The sequence below is a fragment of the Strix aluco genome, chromosome 36 (assembly GCF_031877795.1).
Source record: "Strix aluco isolate bStrAlu1 chromosome 36, bStrAlu1.hap1, whole genome shotgun sequence".
NCBI classification, from domain to species: Eukaryota; Metazoa; Chordata; class Aves; order Strigiformes; family Strigidae; genus Strix; species Strix aluco.
In genome coordinates, this window is record NC_133966.1 from 1024441 (window position 1) to 1046325 (window position 21885).

A 21885-nucleotide genomic window follows, 5' to 3' on the forward strand; every position below is an offset into this window, starting at 1 on the left:
GTGCAGAGAGGTAAGTGTTAGCGTGGATGGGACTGGTAACTGGAGAGTTGAAGGGATTTATTTCTAGCTTGCATATTTACTGATTAAGTAGTGGCATCATGAAGACCAGCTTGAACTAAGTTGTCTTGCTTTCTAGGTTAGTCACATCTGTCAGTGTGCGGGTCTTACTGTAAAGCAGGCAATATATTGTAAAATCTTTGAGCTGCCTTATATGATACGCTGCTTAGAGGCAGGACAACTGGAAGGGACACTTTAAAGCCAAGGGGATAAACCAAGTGGCTACCCATGGTTTTAACATGGGGAGGGAAAATTTGCTGTGGAGGAAGAATGAGTTTATGAAGTTAAACCCCCTCCTCCCCAGTGCACACACTGTGTACAAGCAGCAGTATTTCTGAGATCCGGTTTTCTTGGCTTTGCAGTAACTACAGAGATTCATGACCATTTCTGTAAACAGGGTTACCACCCACACTGGCTTGCCAAAAAGTCAGCTTCCAGATAGTTCTGCTTCTGAGGCTGAGCTTTTGGCTCTGCAGCTGAGCTGGCTTTGGTGCCAATCGATGGCTTACAAGCATCTGTATGACTTGATTTTTAAAATGTAGCTGAGCTTACATAAGGCATTCCTTACTGAAGTTTTCTTAAGAAAAAAAATGTGAGAATGGGGGGAAAAAAGGAAGTGTTCAAAAGCTTGTGGTGACTTTCCTTTTAGGAGGAAAAGCTACTCAAGGTAGGGTGTAACTATTAATGCAAGTTCTTAATTAGAGCTGTGACTGTCTGTTTCTATTTCAAGATAGGTTACATTTGGCTCTGACCAGCTGCTGTACATGCCAAGAACTGTTGCACTTTAGTCCTTTATCAAAAAGAATTCTAACTCATAGCAGAGATATCCTGTGTTAGGGTTGCTTGGCTGCTCTTATGTGGTGAGGTGACATATTCTTAGATCTCTCAGAGATTGAGATTTCTGTCCTCTCAACATATGTCTCTAACTCTCACCAAGTATAATAAGTTTTTCCAGTTGAAATAGTATGGAGTGGTGTTTTTGAACTGTTTTCATGATTGCAGGTGTTACTACAGGATAAAAGGTCAAGCTGGTGCTCACAGCAGCAGTTGCTGTGTGCTGAGGGGAGTGTGAGGCTTGTGAAGTCCCTGGGGAGGGTGTCTCAGGGGGTTTCTGTGCCCCTGGCACCCTTGGGCTGTGTGGGAGAGGGACTGGGTAGCAGTTTTCAGGAGAGCTGCAAGTTGGGTGGTGCCAGCTGTGCCTGAAGCCAGTTCAAGCTGCTGGAAGCCCTGAGGAAGCACCAACAACCAGGGTGTGGAAACAGGGAGAGTTGTCTGGGAGCAACATCAGCAGTCTGGCAGCTCTTGGGCTGCGGCCGGCCATGCTCGCCTGCAGGCTTAGGCTGCAGCCGCATGGTCACCCCAACTCAACTGGTGGCTGTGCAAGCCTACCCAGGAGCTTGAGGCTTCCAGGGATTTAGAAGGATGACATCTTTCAAAAGAATTGCTGCTTTATTAGTGGACTCTTCTTTTGCTAAGAACTGTAAGGAGACTGGGACCTGCTGAAAGAAAATGGTGTCCACCTGCTGTAACTGCAGGGCTGTAGCTGAAACCCAGACAGAAGCACTGCAGCTTACCTATGCTGATGTCACCACCCAGACAGTCCTCCCAAGGACTGGAGTAGCTGTCCAGACCTTAGGTTGCATGGACCTTCAGTATCTGGAAGTCCCTCTGGCACACAAAGGCAGCAGTGGATGTCATGGCTGCAAGTGCAACCCTGGGCAAAACTCCCTGAACTGAGCTATGTAGGTGTGAGGAGGAGAAAGATACATGGTCTTGTGCACTGTTCCGGGCTGAATGACAGCCCTGCTTTAATGCTGTGCAAGGGGAAGGTGAGCTTGACTGCAGCTAACTGATGCAAGTAACTCTTGAGATGGAGGCTGGACCCTGGTTGCCACTTAGTGTGGAAGAACCATCCCCGGTCCCCTGAAAGGCTCCTGTGTAACAGGCACGATGCTCTGGGGTTGAAGAATGAATAGCATGTGGGTAGTAGACAGGATCCAGGAAAAGCAAACTGTATAAAGTTGATCCAACCACCCATCCCCATTAGAACTAGTGCCACCAGAAAAGCATGTAAGGTATTAGTACCCATTTGCCATTCAATTTCTCTAGAGAAGTTGGTGCCCTACAGAAGCTTGCAGTTGTGACCTCACTGAGAGGCTGCCAGGTGTGGTGAAGCCTGGGAGTTACCATCTGCTTCTACTATTGTGTGGGGTCTAATGATACTGCAATGAGGTAACATAGAAACATCAAAAGAGACTGTGGCCCTTGGAGCAATGTTAAAAGGTTGAGGAGCCCAGGTGGTGGTCTCCTCTATCCTCCCAGTCAGAGGAAGGGATTTAGGAGGGAGGAGAAATTCAGCAGGTGATTGCCTGGCTGCCTAGCTGGTGCTGTACTTGGGATTTTGCCTTTTATGATTGAGGATCAGCCTTTGAGAAGCTGAGTCTTTTGGGAGCTGATAGGCTTCACCTGGCCAGACTTATAAGGGGAGCTTGAAACTAGACTCAGTAGGGGGTGAAGAAATGGGGTTTTGAGTAACAAAAAAGAACCGGGGACTGCTGATATATTAGGAGCCAACAGGGAAACAGTTATGAAATGCTTCAAAAAGGAATTCAGGCTAGTTCTAAAAAGTTGACAGGGTCAGTAGCCCAGCTCAAGTGTCTCCATGCCAGTGCATGCAGTGTGGGTAATGAAACAGGAGGAGGTGGAAGCCCCTGCGTACCTGGAAAGCTGTGACCTAATTGCTGTCACTGAAACTTGGTGGGATGAACCCCACAACTGGAGTGCTGCCATCAATGGCTATAAACTGTTCAGGAGAGACAGGCAAGGGAAGAGAGGTCTGGGGATTGCCCTTTTGTGGTTTGGGTTTTTTTTTAAAAAAAGGGAAAAAAAAACCAACAAAAAGAATGATTGATTGCACAGAGCTGTGTTTGAATAATATTGATGAACATGTTGAGACTGAAAGTTCTAAACTGAACAGAGGGTAGATTTAGTTTGGCTATAAGGAATTTTTTTTATGATGAGGATGATGAGACACTGGAACAGGTTGCCCAGAGAAGTGGTAGCTGCCCTCTCCCTGGAAGAGTTCGAAGTCAGGTTGGATGGAGCTTTGAGCAACCTGGTTTAGTGAAAGATGTTGGCAGGGGGGTTGAACTAGATGATTTTTAAGGTCCCTTCGAACCCAAACCAGTCTATCATTAATACTAAACTCTTCTTTTCAGGTGTTAAAGATGTCCATTCTTAGGATCCATGACCGTGAAATCCTTGACTCGCGTGGGAATCCCACTGTTGAGGTAGACCTCTATACCAACAAAGGTGAGTCCTTAGCTGTAGATGTTTATTTCTTTCTTGCATCTGATAGAACTGAAGAGGCGGTCAAAAGTATACAAACTGTCCTGTTCTAGCAGTGGATTTGTGCTTTACTCTTTCCTCTATACATGTAACATGTTGCTGAGCTTGCTGTGGGACTTGGAGGACAAACCTAGACCTCATTCTACTGGGATGAATTTGCTGAGCTCAAGTTATTGGCCTGGACAGTGAAAGGGCTTCCTGAAGAGTGCTGCTGCTTACAGACTAGATTATGCAAGCGTTAATCCAAACCTGCCTTCTTCCTCTTGCCCCAAGATAGCACTTGTAGACTTGGAGTTAACAAGGTCTCCATTCCTGTCCTTAAGCAACTGCTAATAGTCTTAGTTTTCAGTATGACTGCACTTGAAGTTTAATTTGTGACTTGTCTAGCAGTCACTTTGTGTAATGGAAGTCTTCTGCTACAGAGCTGAATCTTGGGTAATGGTTTCTTCTCTGTGTAAGTACTCAGGCATGACTAAACTTGTCTAATTGGGTTTTCACATATAACATCTTATATTTTTAATTATTGTAGGACTTTCCCTTGGTTTGTTAGTTGTTCATCCCACATCTGATAGGATCTGACAAAGGCATTGTGCAAACACATACCAATGTGGTTTGGTGGAATGAGCAAACACAATAGCTGTAATACACTAACTAAATAGCTGATCTTTCTGCCTCAGAAGATTAATGCAGTCATTTAATGAGGTTACCCCTACTAAGCTCTTTGCTGTAGTGGGATAAGGGAAAGACTGGAGACAGGCATCTTGAACCACAGGCAGAACAGACTCCAATGTACCGATTTGCTTAAAGTTCAGCATCCTTGGCTGGAGGAATGGGCTGTCTGGGTGGCTGTGCTGTTGTTGGAAGAGCTCAGAACTTGTATTAACAAAATAGGCCTCTTAATTGTCCCTTTTATGCCTTATCTTAGAAGCATTTAAGAGCTTGGCTGCCAGACTGAGCTCAAAAGTAGATTCAGTGAATAAAGCCACCTTTTTGGAAGGGATATTGATGACTTCCTGAACTTACTCTTCCACTGTGCATTTCAAGTGCTTAAATGAGTCAGCTTGTTGTTGATCGGTGTGAGTGAGACACTGATGACTTGGTGATGCTGTGAAGGAGCAGAAAGTGCTCTCAGCATCACTGTGTACGTAAGCAGAGATGTGGTTTAGAGACTAACTCTCCCATCTTCAGGGGTGGAAGTATGCGACAGGTTGGGATGATGTATGGGTGGAGAATATTTTGTGGCCTTGAATGTGCCAAGACAGTTCTTTTTCTGTTGTGAACAGGTCTGTTCAGAGCCGCTGTTCCCAGCGGCGCCTCAGCTGGAATCTGTGAAGCTCTGGAGCTTCGTGACAATGACAAGACACACTACCTGGGGAAAGGTAAACTGGAATTTTGGCACGTTACAGTGGCTGTGTTGCTGCATATGTTTATGCCAGATTGTAGCAGAGGACACATGTAGGAGAGTCCATATTGTTATAGATTAAAAGTAATTTAGTGGGAAATAACCACTTCTCAATTTTTAGTGATCAATAATAAATTTATTAGCAAGCGGCGAGTGAGCAAAACAGCGCTGGGTGTGCCGGGAGTCTCTGCTCTACCAGGACACACACCTGACCCGGCAGAACCGAGTCCCTTTCTAGTGTAGGCTTCATCCATATTCATGATGGGCGTACCCTGAGGGGTCTGCAAAGTTGTAAACAAGTTTTCCCGGGCTTTTCTCAGGTTTTCGCGGGCTTTTCTCAGGTTTCGGCGGGCTTGTCTCAGGTTTCCGTCACAGAAGGGGGGATGACTCAGCACAAGTGTTTTTGTAGTGGCTTGAAGATGGGGGCCATTTTAGCTCCCTTCTAACAACTGATTTTAACAATAGAAACTATATACATATATCTTATTTCTTATTTACATAAGAGAATTACAAAACTGTTCGGCCACAACATCCTGACTACAACTTCTTTTTCCCCTTGAGATTTGAATAACAAATACCATATATGTTTTATTACAATTCCCCCCCTTTTCTTTTAACTAATTTTGTTTTTCAAATCTCCTTAACACATCACAGACTTGTTAAATATACACGGTCCGAAAGTTAACCCAATTAATAATAACACTAGGGGTTTCATAAAATGGAGGTTTAACATCAAAATTGCGATTCCTCCCATAGCCCAAATGACCACTATAGTGAGGAGAGTTGGTGGGTTCATCTTCCAATTACTAGCTAATTGTACAAACGTGTCCCCTTTCTGTCTTGCGACAGGATTTGCATGCTCAGATCTTTTCCTTCCCCATGCTTTCCAGTTCTCCTTGCCACAACAATCACCTGAACTGGTTGCTTCGAGGCCTTTCTTATTTTCCCCTCTCCATACGTCTCTGCCTCCTCCGCCTACTCCATTCATTCCTTAGAGCAGCGGGGCTTTCCATCTTCTCGGCAGCAGTCGTATTCTGTGGGGTTAGGGTCTTGTTATCGACACCTTAACGCCTCCCAGTTCCAGGCTTTCACTTGTGGGATCGTACAGGGCACTTGGAGTATTTGGAATTTGCAAAGAGTTTGTACTATATTCACGTTATGGGGCTTAGGTTCATTGGTATGCACACAATTTTTCCTGTTGATGACTGGTTAATTTTCTTTCTCTTTTATAGCACTGGTCACAGTATTCCTTTGGGGAATAGCCGTGGACGCAGTGCGCCCACCAACTTTCCTCACAAGTAGTGCATTTAAAACACACAAAAGGATAACAAACACAGTTAGGGGTTTTACAAAATTCATTTAGTCCTTCTTCCTTTGCAACAATAGTTTCAGATCTCCTGATGTTTCAGCTACTTCCCAGTGATCAGGCGTTAAGGGTCCTTTCACTCTGGTAGCATGAGTCATCCCTTTTCAGCAGTCTGGACAGCAGTCTCTGTTGTGAGTATAACAAGAAACGGTCCCTCCCAACGAGGGGTAAGAGAGGATTCTTTCCAAGTTTTTATTAACACCTTGTCTCCAGGTCTTATGGAGTGCATACAAATTTCTAATGGAGGTCTCTGTACTACCATCCCTTTTTTGTGTAGTTCTTTTCTCCTATTCATGAGGTTTATTAAGTATGGTTGCAAATTGTCTTTTTCCAATACTGGGTGATCAGTGGGAAATTCCATATCATAGGGCATACCATATAGCATTTCGAACGGGGATATTCCAGTATCAGTTCGGGGCTGGGTCCGGATATTCAGAAGTGCTAGGGGTAAACACTTAACCCAAGACATCTTTGTTTCTAACATGAATTTGGTAAGTTGTTTCTTGATTTCTCCATTCATTCTTTCTACTTTTCCTGAGCTTTGTGGATGCCAGGGAGTGTGGAATTCCCACTTGGTCCCCAGGGAAGTCAATGTCTCTTTGATTACTTTAGACACAAAGTGGGGACCCCTGTCCGAATCGATTACTTCTATATTTCCATACCTAGGGATGATGTTTTCCAAGAGTATTTTTATCACAGTATTTGCTGTAGCTCGAGCAGTGGGAAAGGCCTCCACATAATGAGTGAGATGATCTACCAATACTAGGAGGTATTTGTACCGTCCTACTTTTGGTAGTTCTGTAAAATCGATTTGAATTCTTCCAAATGGTCTGTATGCCAAATCCCGTCCCCCTTGAATCTTTTCTCTTAATTGGTACTTATTAATTTTCTGGCAAGTTAAACAGCTTTTTATTATTCCCTTAGCAACATTATAAATTCCTATGCACATGTATTTAATAGCAAACTGGTCTACCAATGCTTGTACTCCCCAGTGAGTTTTAGTATGGAAATCCTTCATAACTCTCCAAGCCATTGCCTTCGGGAGAACCTTCCTCCCATCAGGTAATTCCTATTCCCCTTGTTTTTCATTAATTCCCATTTGTTTCATTTTTTCTTTCTCTTAGTTAGTAAACGTGAATCCTAATTTGGTGGGGTCTGTTCTTTCGTTTGTGTTTGATTCTGTTACCATCAATGCTAGTAGTGCAGCCCGTTTTGCCTCTTGATCAGCTAGAATATTTCCCCTGATCTGTAGTGAGGTTCCCTGTTGGTGTCCTCTTATATGCACTACTGCTATTTTCTTAGGACCTCTTAATGCTTGGAGAGTCTGGATAATTAGAGACTCATGTATTAGCCCTTTTCCTTGTGAATTAATGAGTCCCCTTTCTTCCCAAATTTTTCCAGAAGTGTGAATTACTCCAAAGGCGTACTTAGAGTCTGTATAAATGGTTCCCTCTTTTTCCTTTAAAATCTGTAACGCTCTTAGTACTGCGTATAGTTCACAAGCTTGAGCCGACCAGCTAGGACTCAGTGGTCCTGATTCTACTACCTCTAGGGTGGTTCCACTAATAATTGCATAACCTGATTTTCTTTTTCCTTCTACCACTCTAGAGGATCCATCCACAAACAGCTTTTCCCCTTCTTCTAATTCTGTTTCTTCTAAGTCTGGCCTGATTTTTGCCTGTTCTTCAATGGTATGGAGGCAATTATGGTTTAAACTTTCGCTTGGCTCCCCATATAGGAATTGTGCTGGGTTTTGAAGACTAGTTACTTCAATCTCTAACTTTGGTGAGTGTATTAATATTCCTTCATATTTGAGGAGCCTGGCGTCTGTTATCCATTTGTCCGCTTTTTGTTGAAGCACTCCCCTAATGTTATGAGGAGTCAACACCTTCAGACTCCCCCCAAATGTAATTTTATTAGCCTCTTCTTCTAACAAGGCCACTGCCACTATCGCCTGGAGGCATGTTGGCCATCCCCTACTTACGGGGTCTAACAATTTAGATATGTATCCCACAGGCTTCCTTTTCCCAGCCCATTCTTGGGTTAATACCCCAAATGCTGTGCCATCTTCAGTATTGGCAAATAAATAAAAGGGCCTTCTTATATCTGGTAAACTCAATACTGGAGCGTTGACTAAGTCAGTTTTTAATTTTTCTAATTTTTCCTCATCGTCTGGGATCCATTTAAGCAACCCGTCTTTTGTTAATTTCTGGTATAAAAATTTAACTTTTGTACTATAATTTTCAATCCATTGTCTACAGTACCCCAGTAGTCCAAGGAGCTGCCTAACCTGTCATTTGTTTTTGGGAGCCTGGAGAGAAAGAATTCCATTTACCCTCTCTGGGTCTAATTTCTTGCTCCCTTTACTAATCCAGTGACCTAAATACTTCACCTCTTCTTCTACAAATTGCAATTTAGATTTGGATACTTTTAATCCTTGGAGGCTTAAGAAATTTAACAACTTAATGCTTTCCTTTCGTACCATCTCTGGGTTGCCTCCTGCTAACAGAAGGTCATCTACATATTGTACTAAAGTAACACCTTCCCCCAAGTTATAATCTTTTAAGATGTGTTCGAGGGCTTGTCCAAAGAGGTTAGGGGACTCAGTAAAACCCTGAGGCAAAACTGTCCACCTCAGCTGTTGTTTCCTAAAGGTATCTGGGTCTTCCCATTCAAAAGCAAAATAATTTCTACACTCCTCTTTTAGAGGACATGCCCAAAAAGCATCTTTCAAGTCTATTACGCTATACCACTGATTTTCAGGATTCAATTGACTAAGTAAAGTATGGGGGTTCGCCACTACAGGAAATCTGGTTACAGTTCTTTTGTTGATTTCTCTTAAGTCATGCACTAATCTATAACTCCCATCTGCCTTCTTAACGGGCAATATTGGAGTATTAAAAGGTGACATACAAGGTTCTAATAGCCCCTGATTAAGGAGTCTCTCTATTTCAGGCTTTAAGCCTCTCCTGCCTTCTTGCGGCAAGGGATACTGTTTGATTCTAGTCGGGATCTCTGGGTTCCTAATGGTGACTTCGAAGGGGGTGATATCCAATCTACCCACTGTCTCTGGGGTATACCATACTTCTGGGTTAATCTTTTCTTCATCCGCCACTGTGAGGGGGCATAATCTGACTTTGAGTTCTCTTTCTTCTACTTCCAGATTAATTCCCAATTCTATAATCAGATCCCGTCCAAGTAAATTATAATCTGCTTCTGGTAATAATAAAAATGTTCCAATCACATATTTGCATTTTGATTCAACAATCACATCATGAAGAACCGGGGCCTCAAATGGTTCACCTTTAGCCCCTATTACACTGATTTTTTTCTGATGATACTTTACAGCCTGGAGGCAGAGCCTGAATGGTAGATCTTTCGGCTCCTGAGTCCACAAGGAACTCTACCTCTTGTCGCTGAGGACCCACTTTAAGTTTTATCAAGGGCTCTTTGTTCTTTGAGTTCCCAGCACATAGAGTTCCTGACCCCACTAATCTTCAGAAAACATTTTCTCATCTTGGATTCTCCTCCAGCAAACCTTCTTCACATGCCCCTTCCTTTTGCAATAAAAACATTCCACTTCCTTCATATTAAAGCAGGCAGAACCATTCAATGAATGAAAATCTCTGATCCCAAAGAAACCATAGTCTCCAGGTAATCATCACATAAAACATCCATGTTCTGCACAGCTTTATTACATGCAGGCACTGGGGAATGCACAGAACAGTTTTCAGGCTAAAATAATGCAGTTTGCTGCATGTTTGAGTTGTTACACACTCTGCATTGCCTCCTCTCAACCTGAAACTCCTACTCCTGGGTCTAGACATTTAGAGCAAGGGCAGTTTAAATCTACCGAGACTGTTGCCCATGTACTTCCAGATGCCATCAAATAAAGCATCTGGGCAGCTATACCACACACGCAGTGCGCGGTGTTTACATAGCACATCACAAATTACAAAACTGGTAAGCTCTAGGCCATGGCCTGTGAGGAGAAAGTCTGCAAAGGGCACAGCAGCATCCTCCTTCTTTGGAAAAGACACAACATTTATGAGCTGTCTAGTCAGTGTGCTACAATTATGTCAGTTCCCCATCTTTTGGCTAAGAAGTACAAACCAGATTAGCAGCTCCAAAAGAATGTGGTCTGGGGGCAAATTAGCTTGAACTTGGCTCCCCAGCCCATATACCTGCCTGTATGCTAGAACCCTGATTCTTTTTTTTTTTTTTTTTTTTTCTTCCAACTCCTGCCAATGATGTAAGAGAGCTGCCTGCTTGAAGAACAGGCAGCCAGATTAAGCTGCAGATCTGCTCACTTTTTTCCCTCTTGGACTATTGCTTTCACTCTGATAATGTTTTACTCCGATTTTCTTATTTAAATTGATTCATCACTGTTAAGAAAAAAAAAGCTGCTGAAGCTAGCCAAGGGCTTGTATCTATCACAGTATCTTTTGATCCTTGTCTACAGTCCTTAAAATACCAAGAGGATAGAAAGTTCTAAGCTGTCACCTTCTGATCACCAAGTCAAGCAGGCAAAGGTATACTGAATAATAAACGAGTTATGAAGAGGTGAAACAACATTTAAATAGATCATTATCTGGGTATCCAAACTGATAACGAGAACAATACCACCACTTCAAGTAGGAATCCACCTAAACTTTCTGAGCTTCTCTCAGCAATTCCTCTCCCTTGCCAATCTTCTATCTTTTCTAGCTTCTTCCTAATATTTGCCCAAGACTTAGCCACAAACTGAGTCTTTAATAATGCCTGCCCCACAGGGGTGGCAGGATCTATTCCTGAGTACAACTGTTATTAATATTCTGCCCTTGGGGAACTGACTCTCTTAATTCCTTGAATTATGATAATTCTTAAATTTGCCATGTGGGTTTGGTGGCCTGGGTCTTGATTATTCCAGTTGGGTTTTACCAACAGCCACTTCTGATCTGCTGTGGGACCCACTTGATGTTGCTGGTCCCAAAGTCTTATACCTGCCCTCCTGATCATATCTCGTTCCTCCATAGTAAATAGAATTCCTAGGATAGATTGTAATTTATCCCAGGTATATAAATCTGGGCCAAGAAACTGGTCCACCTGTTTGGCTACGCCAAGCGGGTCCTCTAATAAGTTCCCCATTTCTTTTTTAAAAATCTCTCACATCTCCAGTGTTGAGGGGAACAGCGACATACCCCGCTCCCGGTTCCCCTTGTGCCCCCACTCCTGGCACAAGCATTTCTCTAAGGGGGTATAATCTCCCTTCCTTAACTTTGCTTCGGGTAACCCGCTGAGGGGGTCCGGGAGATTCAGGGTCAGAATCATTGGTTACAAGTATGAGCGGGTTAGAAGGGGGGGGGGGGGGGGGTGTGTGTGTGCTCAGCACAGAGCCCCCTCGAGACAGTTTACTGCAGCCTGTCTCTGAGCAGAAGCCTAAACGCTAATTTGGGGCCGCTCGGTGCCCCCTGCCCCAGCCCCAACCCCCACCCCGGGGCAGCTGGGTGCTCGGGACAGGCCCTCCCGGCTGGGGAGGGGGCAGCTCTGCCCCCCCGCTCCCCCACGCTGGGCCAGGCTCCGCGACACTGCTCCAGGGCTCAGCTTGGGCACGCTGCTCAGGTCGGGCGGTGGCGCCCCGGGAACAAGCCCTGTCCCAGCTGGAGCCAGCAGTGGGAGGAGTTCAGCTGCCCCCTCCCATGGATCCAGAGGGCTTGCTTTCCCTCTGTCCCATCTTCCAGAGTGCCACTCACTCGCACTCTGGGATTATCAACCTCCTAGTGGGATATCCAGCAATTCTTCCTTGCCCCCACCCATGGATCCAGAGGGCTTGCTTTCCCTCTGTCCCATCTTCCAGAGTGCCTTCTTTCACACACACACACGCTCCCCTTATTCGTGACTCGCTCCTTCGCAGGCTACGAGAACTGCACTACTAAAGGGTCCGCACTCGGGTGATCTCTTCGAGACCTCTCACTCACTCACACTCTGGGATTACCAACCCCAACCGAACGGATAACTGCACAAACGCAAATACTTACTCCTCCCCGGAGTCTTCGATCGGTCTTCGTGCACAAAATTTAAGGGGTTCTGCAGATTCTTTTGCTCACTCCCAAGTCCGAATTAAAAGGGGTTCGGATATCCAGCGTTTTGGCCACGAGATCCTCAGACTGGGGCTATCCGAAGATAGGGCGCCTCCCCTATCTGGGGTTTCGCACCAAAAGATCTGGATCCGAGTCACGGCACCAAATTTGTTATAGATTAAAAGTAATTTAGTGGGAAATAACCACTTCTCAATTTTTAGTGATCAATAATAAATTTATTAGCAAGCGGCGAGTGAGCAAAACAGCGCTGGGTGTGCCGGGAGTCTCTGCTCTACCAGGACACACACCTGACCCGGCAGAACCGAGTCCCTTTATAGTGTAGGCTTCATCCATATTCATGATGGGCGTACCCTGAGGGGTCTGCAAAGTTGTAAACAAGTTTTCCCGGGCTTTTCTCAGGTTTCGGCGGGCTTGTCTCAGGTTTCCGTCACAGAAGGGGGGATGACTCAGCACAAGTGTTTTTGTAGTGGCTTGAAGATGGGGCCATTTTAGCTCCCTTCTAACAACTGATTTTAACAATAGAAACTATATACATATATCTTATTTCTTATTTACATAAGAGAATTACAAAACTGTTCGGCCACAACATCCTGACTACAACTTCTTTTTCCCCTTGAGATTTGAATAACAAATACCATATATGTTTTATTACACATATTCTGTACGAGATGTGGCAATTAAGCAAAAGCCATGGAGATTAACAGTGAGATGACAGCAGTGCACACCACACATCGGCTGTGTGGCTGGGGCAGAGGTAAAGCCCAGACTGCTGGACTTGCCATGGAATGGTGTGGAGAGTGACTGCCTCCAGCAGTGCAGCTCTGTCGTGGAGATCCCTGTGCTTCCGTAGGTGGGTACGTGGAGCTCCGGCGTGCCAGATGGGTGATAGTGTCGCTAGTACAGTATGCCCAAACACCCTTTGTTACACCACTCCTGTCGCCCAGCTTGTTGGTGCATGTCAGTACAGAGTGCTTTAGTAGTGTGTCGTAAGAGCATCTAAACTACGTGCTTCAAAAGGCTCGGTGGTACTGCAGCTAGTCACAGGATCTCCTCATAGATCAAACTTCCGAAGAACTGTTAAATGCATCTGCTCTGGCACTACAGACTCCTTAGAATCCAGCATGTTAAATCCTGAACCTGAGGTTTATGCCGACTGCTGACTACAGCTAACACGCAGCTTTACGCTGGTAATCGTGGAAGATGCTTTTGTTTCGGACTGCGTAATAGCTAAAGCCACTTAACATTTTGTCTGTCATTACAGGTATCCAGGATACTGAAGTCTGTGCTAGTGGCATAATGTTTTAGTTGTCTGGGGACTGATTGTATGTTCTGGAAGGAAATTAAACACAGCAGTCACCAGACTGGCTTGGGAACAAGTGTGGGAGAAAATGAATAGCCATGTACAAGATGTCATTACCTAATAAACATCCTAATAGTTCTTACGACTACTCTGAGAGCTCGGACAGTCAGGACTCCTTTTTAGCTTGCTGCTGTACAAGCATTGGTGATGCCTTCCAAGTATATGCAATCTACCTAACTTTTGGCTGGGAGAGAGAATTTCTTGTCTTCAAACTTTTCTGCCAGTCCAGCAAAAGGAAGCTGAAGTATTTTGTGCCTATTAAGAAAGAGCAGTTAGTGAATAATTACTGAATTGAACTTGGAGAGCTTTGAGAAGATTCATGGTTGTTACTACACAGAATAAACTTGTAGATGACTGACTATCCCAAAGAGCTGAAGAACTTGTGGTGTCTACCTTGGGCACTTTTCCTTGAGAAGAGTAAATGTGTACTTGCCTCAGTGTGCTAAATATGTGTGTGCTTAGACCTGTTAAATCTGATCCTACAGGCAGCTCTTCATGGCATTTAACTGGACAGTAGCCTGAGCTGCTACAACAGGCTATCACAGCTGAAGGATTTTGTCAGCTGGGGAATAACATGAGTTATGAAAAACTAATCACCAGATGAGATGAGTTGTAGATAGCTGGTAGGTCTTTTGTAATATAAATCTGCAGACTTAGACCATTTAAAAGGCAATTGATGTGGTTCAGGGCACACTTAATTAGCATTCACCAGTTCTGAAGCGCTTAGGTCTCTGGTAATCTTGAAACACTACACAGGGATGACAGTATTACTTAGGCTAATATTGGTAGCTGTCTAATGGTCTCTGCTTAGGGGAAGGAAGCAAGTTCGTACTGGAACTGCTGGTTTATGCAATGGTGTATCCACATAGACTAAAAGGGCGGTGCTGTGTTCATGCTTTATTGCCTGTCAGAAACCAGGAGCAGACGATCAATCAATTTCTGTGCCTGCATCCAGGTACAGAGGCATTGTATCAAGTGTAAAATGTGTTAGGGTGATGCTATAGCAACAGTACAAAATAAGAGCAGATAGTGAAATGCCTGAGCTGCTGCATGATTAACTTCTGGGAAAACCTTTTTCCTTCCCCTTACTCATCCATTCTATGAATGGATAGGGGTAGCCTATCCTAACGCCTTTTCTAAATGCTGTCATTTGTCTACTTGAAGTTTGGGTCCACGATGGTGCTTGCAATAGTACAGAAACCTGGTTGGAAGGACCAAACACAGCCTTGCTGGCTGCTGCAGAGTTTCCTCTACCCTTCGAACCCTTTTGTTTCTAGTCTGCTGCTCGGTATCAGAGACTGGCTGACTTGTAGGTCTGTTTACCTATTTGTGTCCTTTTCTTTTTCTTGCATGACTGCCTGTGGTTTTGGCTGTGGGTCCTCATCTCTTCCTTGATTCTCTTGTCCATTTCACTTCTGTCAGGTGTATCCAGAGCTGTTAAATATGTTAACGAGTTCCTGGGGACAGCATTGTGTACACAGGTAATGGATGTGCTTTTAGTGGAACCTTGTCACTTGGATGAGTTTCTCCAGTGCATGGTCTTGCAAGCTAACGTTGCAGCAGGCATTCCTAGACAATGCTTACTTCATGCAACTTCGATTCAGTCAAGATGACCTCTAAGTGTTCAGATTTGGCTGTAAGCTCAGGTTGGATTGGGGTTTGAATAGCATGAGGTGGTATTCTTGAGATTATTGTTACTGAGATCACCTACTAATGCCTGCGTAACCAGTGTGGTTGACCAGTGTCTGATTTGCTTGTTCCTTCCAGGTGTCTCAAAAGCTGTTGAGCACATCAATAAAACAATTGCACCTGCACTGATTAGCAAGGTAGGAGCAATCTGTCTTCTGCTAACATCAGCTAATGCCAGTCCAGCGTATCCTAACTGATGGGTTGTCGCTCTAGAGGCAGTTACAGGAGTTGTATTACGTGGAGGGGGTGTTGGCCTGTGTATTGGAGTGCATGTGAACAAACGGGCCTACAGCAATTGCTTTACTGAATGACTGCATATCTAACACTTAATCAGAACGATCTCTAGCAGCCTAGTGTTGTAGTGTGCAGAAATCCTTAAGCACCTGGGAACTCCATGGTGCACGGTTCAGATAGAAGCTGCTTTGTGCTTAAAAGGGTGGCTGAGTGATCAGGAGGGACTGGGACTGGGTTTTATCCAGGCTGGCTAATTTGGAAGGGAATCTGAGGGGATCTTAGTCAAGTCTGCTTGAGTGTGAGATTCCTGTGCACTTTGTGGGCACTAAGCCCTAGCTAGAAAGGACGATGCAAAACTAAGTGGTAATGCATGAAGTGATTGATTGCACATTCTTAGTGACAATTCCAAACATGGTATACTAAGTTACAAACAGGTGTATGTTGTGAGCAAGCTGGGCATCTTTGAGCTTGTGCTCCTGTGCCAGGCAGATCCATGTCAGGGAGTCAAGGGACACAATAGTCTTGCAGCTCTGAATGAGAAGAACAAAACAAGCTTTTGATGTTTCCAACTTATCTGTCAGCCTTGGTCTGCTTGAAGGGACCAGAAGGTGCTGTGGTGTGATAATGACAAGAACTAGTCTCTTCAACTGTTGGTAGTGGCCCTTAAGCAAGTCTTGGTGCCTGTCAGGGAAATAAAAATGCAGTGGGTAGGTGAGTTTGTAGAGCCAGGTTTGGTGTCAAGCAGCGCTTTGCTTGCTTCTCTCTGCAGAATGTCAACGTTGTGGATCAAGAGAAGATTGACAAACTGATGCTGGAAATGGATGGAACGGAGAACAAATGTAAGTGGACTTTGTGTTGCAGTGAGGCATGAAAAGATGAAGATTGCCTTGTAGAATTCTAGCTCACCTTATCAGAAACCATGGGCAGTGCATGGCATGTGCTGTGCACTTCCATAACCAAGACCATGGTGCTGGTATTGCCATCTCTTGATGAAGACATAACATTTCTGTAAATGATTTCTTCTTCCTATTTCAGCCAAATTTGGTGCCAGTGCCATCTTGGGTGTAGCTCTGGCTGTATGCAAAGCTGGTGCTGCTGAGAAGGGTGTCCCCTTGTACCGTCACATTGCTGACCTTGCTGGAAATGCAGAAGTCATTCTTCCAGTTCCTGTAAGTCTCTAGCTAAAGACTTGATCTGGTGGTCTTAAGTTTTCTAGAGAATGACGAGTTACCAATTTACCCTGAAACAATCTAACTTGACTTTTCTTTTTGGTTACTCCAAGGCTTTCAATTTGATCAACGGTGGCTCATGCTGGCAATAAGCTGGCTATGCAGGAGTTCGTGATCCTCCCAGTGGGTGCTGACAGTTTCAAGGAGGCATTGCGCATTGGTGCAGAGGTGTATCACAATCTGAAGAATGTAATCAAGAAGTATGGCAAGGATGCAACCAACGTGGGTGATGAGGGTGGCTTTGCCCCCAACATCCTGGAAAATAAAGAAGGTAAGAACGAGCTGGGTGTGGGAGGAGGAGCTTTAACTGTTAGCCAGAGAAAGAATCGGAGAATCCTAGAATGGTTTGGGTTAGAAGGGACCTTAAAGATCCTCTAGTCCCAACCCCCCTGCCACGGGCAGGGACACCTTCCACTAGATCAGGTTCCTCAAAGCCCTGTCCAACCTGGTCCTGTCTGAAGACCAGACCTGTCCTGTAAGAATGGGAAGCAGGATCAGTAGGTTTTAGGACTTGCTGCTGTTTCTTTGCTTCTCACCTTGACAAACTTGCCAAGATGCTGTGCTGGTGTGGTCCAGTGTAGGAGCACAGAGCTATTCCCTTGGGCATCAGTTTATGCAGCTTGACAGGATGGCTTTGACTTCAGTGCCTCATACCCCCTTCCAGTTGAAAAGTGGTGTGGGAATGTCTGTGCATTGCAGGCTTCCCAGAAGTCAGTAGTCAAAGCTTAGTGGAGTTGTTTTTCTGCTGACAAAGGAGGAAGATAGTTTGAACTATGCCTGGTAATGTGTGGGAGTGCATGAAGGCTTGCCTGGGAAGTCGAGGCATTTACTGCTTCCGCAGCCAAACGGTTCTGTCCAGAAACCTGTGGGGGACGGAAGCAGTTTGTCTTGTGGAAAGTGAAATACCTGTTTCTACAAAAACTGTACAAGAGCTGTTTTTCTGCCTCTTTTGCAGAAATGGAGCTCAGGAGAATACTAGAACTCTTAAGTTGCTTGTTACTTTAAAGCTGTTATATTATTGTTGAAGGTGGCCACTGAACTTCATTGCCTTTTCTGTCACTGAAGATACTGAGCCAGCACCAGAAATTGGGGCATTTCCAAATCCCACAGTTGTGTGCAGCTCTTGCTAGGTGTGTACCCTGGCAGACACCGGTGAAGATGACCTTGAATGACTATTAGTGTCCAAGGAATTTGTGTTGCTGGCAGCAGCTGCTTTTGTAGTTTGTACTATATTAACATCTTTTTTAAAGAAAAAAAAAAACCCAAACAAAGAAAACCCCACAAAAACCTGCCCAAAAGCACTTGATTTAAGCTTCCTACTGTAAATAGCCTGGCTGACGCAGCTGCTGGCTTGGAGTTAGGGGTGATTGGACAATCTTCCCAGTCGTGACCGTACTGAATTTTGTTGCTTGGACTCTGACAAACAGGGTAGAATAGTGGGTAGTATCCATAGACTCCAACTGAGTAGTTCTGTTCCCTCTTCTGCATGTAAATGTGCAAGTGGAGAACAGGTGGATGCAAAGAGAGGGTGCCCTGTGCAGAGGCAGGCTGTGTATCACGTTGCCTGTCAGTGTTCAGATGCTTTTGTGGTCAGCACCTGATCTGGAGCTAAAAGGGATTAAACTGCAGTCCCTGCTTCCTGCCCACATGCATAAAGCTGAAAGAGGATGTAGTATCTAGTATTAAGCTTTCTGGGCTGATATGTAGTCCTGCCTGAAGAGATTATGAATCCCATAATGGTGTCTCAAGGGTATTAACAAGCTAAAAGAAGTATTAAAGTAATGTCTTGTTCCAGTCAGTTCAGAAGTGGGAGATTTTAAGAACCTGTTCTGTGGCCTTTGTGCTTTCCTTAGGGGGTAATGGAGATTCTTTGGCAAGTGAATATACTGTTGTGGGTAAATGACTAGCTTTTGAGTTAAGGTGTTTGTTGGGAACTCAGAAATAATGCTTTGTCATGTTTCAGCTCTGGAGTTGCTGAAGACTGCTATCAGCAAGGCTGCCTACTCTGAGAAGGTGGTCATTGGCATGGATGTGGCTGCCTCCGAGTTCTACCGTGATGGAAAGTATGACCTGGACTTCAAATCTCCTGATGATCCCAGCAGATATATTTCTCCTGATCATCTGGCTGACCTGTACAAGGGCTTTGTCAAGAACTACCCTGGTAAGTTGTTCGTCAACAAGAAGCACAGTAGTAATGGTGAATAGGGGTCGATTGCTGAAGGGAGGAGCTAGGATGCAGCCTCCCTTACAAGAGGGATCAAGAGCAGACCAAGCAGCTAGCCTTTTAGGAGGCTTAGGAATGTTCTCTGCGGTGGGTAGTACTTGGCTGCAACACTTCAGTACCACTGCTTTCAAACAAGACCTTTCAGGGTGGCGTTGTGATAAATACAACACTGCTCCTTGTGTCTCTCTACAGTGGTGTCCATCGAAGACCCGTTTGACGAGGACGACTGGGCTGCCTGGAAGAAGTTCACTGACAGTGTTGGTATCCAGGTGGTGGGTGATGATCTGACTGTGACCAATCCAAAGCGGATTGCCAAGGCTGTGGAGGAGAAAGCCTGCAACTGCCTCCTCCTTAAGGTCGACCAGATTGGCTCTGTGACAGAGTCTCTGGCAAGCGTAAGTTCTCCCCTCTTGGCCGTGTCCTGGAGGGGGATTGCCCAATTGAGGGACATGAACATACAGACCAGAGCTAGTGGAATAGGGATCTGTTGATGGGGCATCTGTGAAGGGAGAACAGTTGTTAACTAATAGAGGATACTGACAGGTAAACCTGTACCTTTGTGGTCTTGAAGTCATATAGGCACCTCAAACAACTTCACTGGGTCGAAGTGTGTGTAAAAACAGCTCTTTATCACGGCATTGTCACGTGATCCAAAGCCTAACGTGTACCAAAGGGCAGGTCTGTCTTGCCAAAGCGAGGATCACTCGAGCAAAGGCTGCTAAGCAAGTAGGGATGGTCTGGGGCCTTATCTGTTCATCTCTTGTAGCTGCAAGCTCACCCAGTCCAATGGCTGGGGTGTGATGGTGAGTCATCGCTCTGGAGAAACAGAAGACACCTTCATTGCTGATCTGGTAGTTGGTCTCTGCACTGGCCAGGTGGGTATCTGTACCTGCTGTAGTTTCCCTTTTTGCTTGATGGGATAATACGGTGATGAAGCCATGCTGCACACTAGATAGGCTCTGCTCTGACTTAAGGCATGCGGGTTTGTTTTTTCTGTATATAGGAAGCTGATTTGTCTAAGAGGAGTGTGACAAGGGAGCATGTTATCTTACGTAAACTCACCTTTTAACCAATAATTTAAAAAAACTTGGCCAACTCCAGTGGATGTATTGGGATTTTCTGCTACTGAAGTTGTTGGCAAATGTACACACTTGCTCCCAAGCCCTGTCCTGTTTGAGTATACAGATACCTTGAATCTGATACTGAAATAAAGCTTGTGATTTTGCTTGTTACTCAACAGAATAGGGCAGTCTTGTGTTGGCATCTGTGGCCTTATATCTATTATAGTTCCTTACTAACTTTCTGATTTCCATTTCAGATCAAAACCGGTGCCCCTTGCCGATCTGAGCGTCTAGCCAAGTACAACCAGCTGCTGAGGTGAGATTCTCAGGGAAGAAGGTTGAGGGTTAAGCCTGACGTAAAATGGATGCTCCACTAATGTATTTGGGGCACAGCTTGGTCTTCTGCGTCTCAGAAACACGCTGGGGGACATAAACTGACCCTGGCAGAAGTGCTGTTGGGCTGGTGCTGTGCTTGCAGAGCTGACTGTGGGGTTAAGGATGAGTCGGATGGGCAGTGTCTGTAATGGACACGCTGAAGGGGAACTTCATATAAAGCATCCTCTGACACTAGACATCAGACATTGTCTTTCTGTCTGCAAGATGCTGTTCCCTTGGGCAAGTGTGTAAAATGTTTGGGTCAAGTTATGGCAGATGGGACATAGTGACCAGTGTGGTTAAAGGTGTGTAACTGAAGTTGCTTGGTGGGAACTGGCTTGTCACTCTGTAGTATCTTCAGTACCAGGTAGATCAGGTGATTTAGTGCTCTTTTCTCAGGTTGGTCAGAGCTTTATGAGTTCACCCCTCAGCTACGAATACTATCAGTACTGTTACACTACTTATCAGTACTGTTGATGCTGATTTGGTCACTGCAAAATCCTTTTTTCCCTTTTTTTGTCTTTTTCCCAAAACTTGAGTCTAATTGTACGAGATGATCCCTGGCTCTAGGAGTGAACCAAGGTTCTGTAGTACAGGAGGATTTGGGTGATGTCTGTTTTACTTTAAAACCTAGAAGTGTGTGTTTAACGAACCATCTATTTGCAAGAAAAGGATAAATCATCTTGTTGCTAAAGCAGAGGAGCACCTTAGAAAAGTAATTTCTGGTTGTGCCACTATTACCTTCTCATCACGAAGAACAGTTACAGAGATGACACCAGAGTACTTCAATGCTGCCAAACCCAATATTTGTAAGACTTTGGGCTTCATAATATAAGTCACTCCTGCTGCTTAGAAGCAGTGTGAATGTCTGTTGTGCTGCACTGAATTCCACCTATCTTGTAGTCCGTGCAGCCTGATAGGGAACTGCAGAAATCAATGGAGGGTGGCATGAGCTGGCAAAAGGCAGGTCTTGGCTGGCACAGTCACTATTTCTGTCCTGGATAGAAAAATGAACCCACTGAGGTCCAAGAGGGCAGTGTGGGTATTTGGACAGTCAGGTGCTTCTGCTTGAACAAAGTGAAGATGGAGATTTAATATCCAAACATTCCAACACTTTCTGAAACATCTTCTGGGTCACACAACCCTGCCAATAGAGAAAGGACCAGACACTTCCCAGACCAACTTATCAGATCTTGATATGGTAAGTTTACAGATCTGTCTGCTCCTCTGTTTTTATTTCACGCATCTGTGTGGCTGAGCCTCTTCTAAAATGGTCTTTGAGGAAAGCAATGGAAAAGGAAGAAGGCTTGCAGGATGCTACCTAGCATTGCTTTTATGCCGTGAAAATAGGGTCTCATTCACCTCTTAGTTCCAGAGCCTCATGTCTGCTACTGTTTACCTGCAGAGTGTGCTTCTTTTGTGGCAATCCCCTTTCCTATTGCTGGGGGATCACACTGGTA

The 21885-nt window shown here is 44.8% G+C and overlaps 1 protein-coding gene across 1 annotated transcript; it reads left to right on the top strand.

The window, feature by feature from the left end:
* Nucleotides 1–3284: 3284 nt before the first annotated feature.
* LOC141917246 (alpha-enolase-like) lies at nt 3285–20374 on the top strand. Its single transcript, XM_074810350.1, is given in 11 exon segments — nt 3285–3369; nt 4689–4784; nt 15381–15439; nt 16306–16375; nt 16572–16705; nt 16819–16841; nt 16843–17036; nt 18729–18926; nt 19182–19388; nt 19763–19864; nt 20308–20374. Coding segments are annotated over 10 exon segments (1140 nt in total). The 3' UTR covers nt 19837–19864; nt 20308–20374.
* Nucleotides 20375–21885: the final 1511 nt, after the last annotated feature.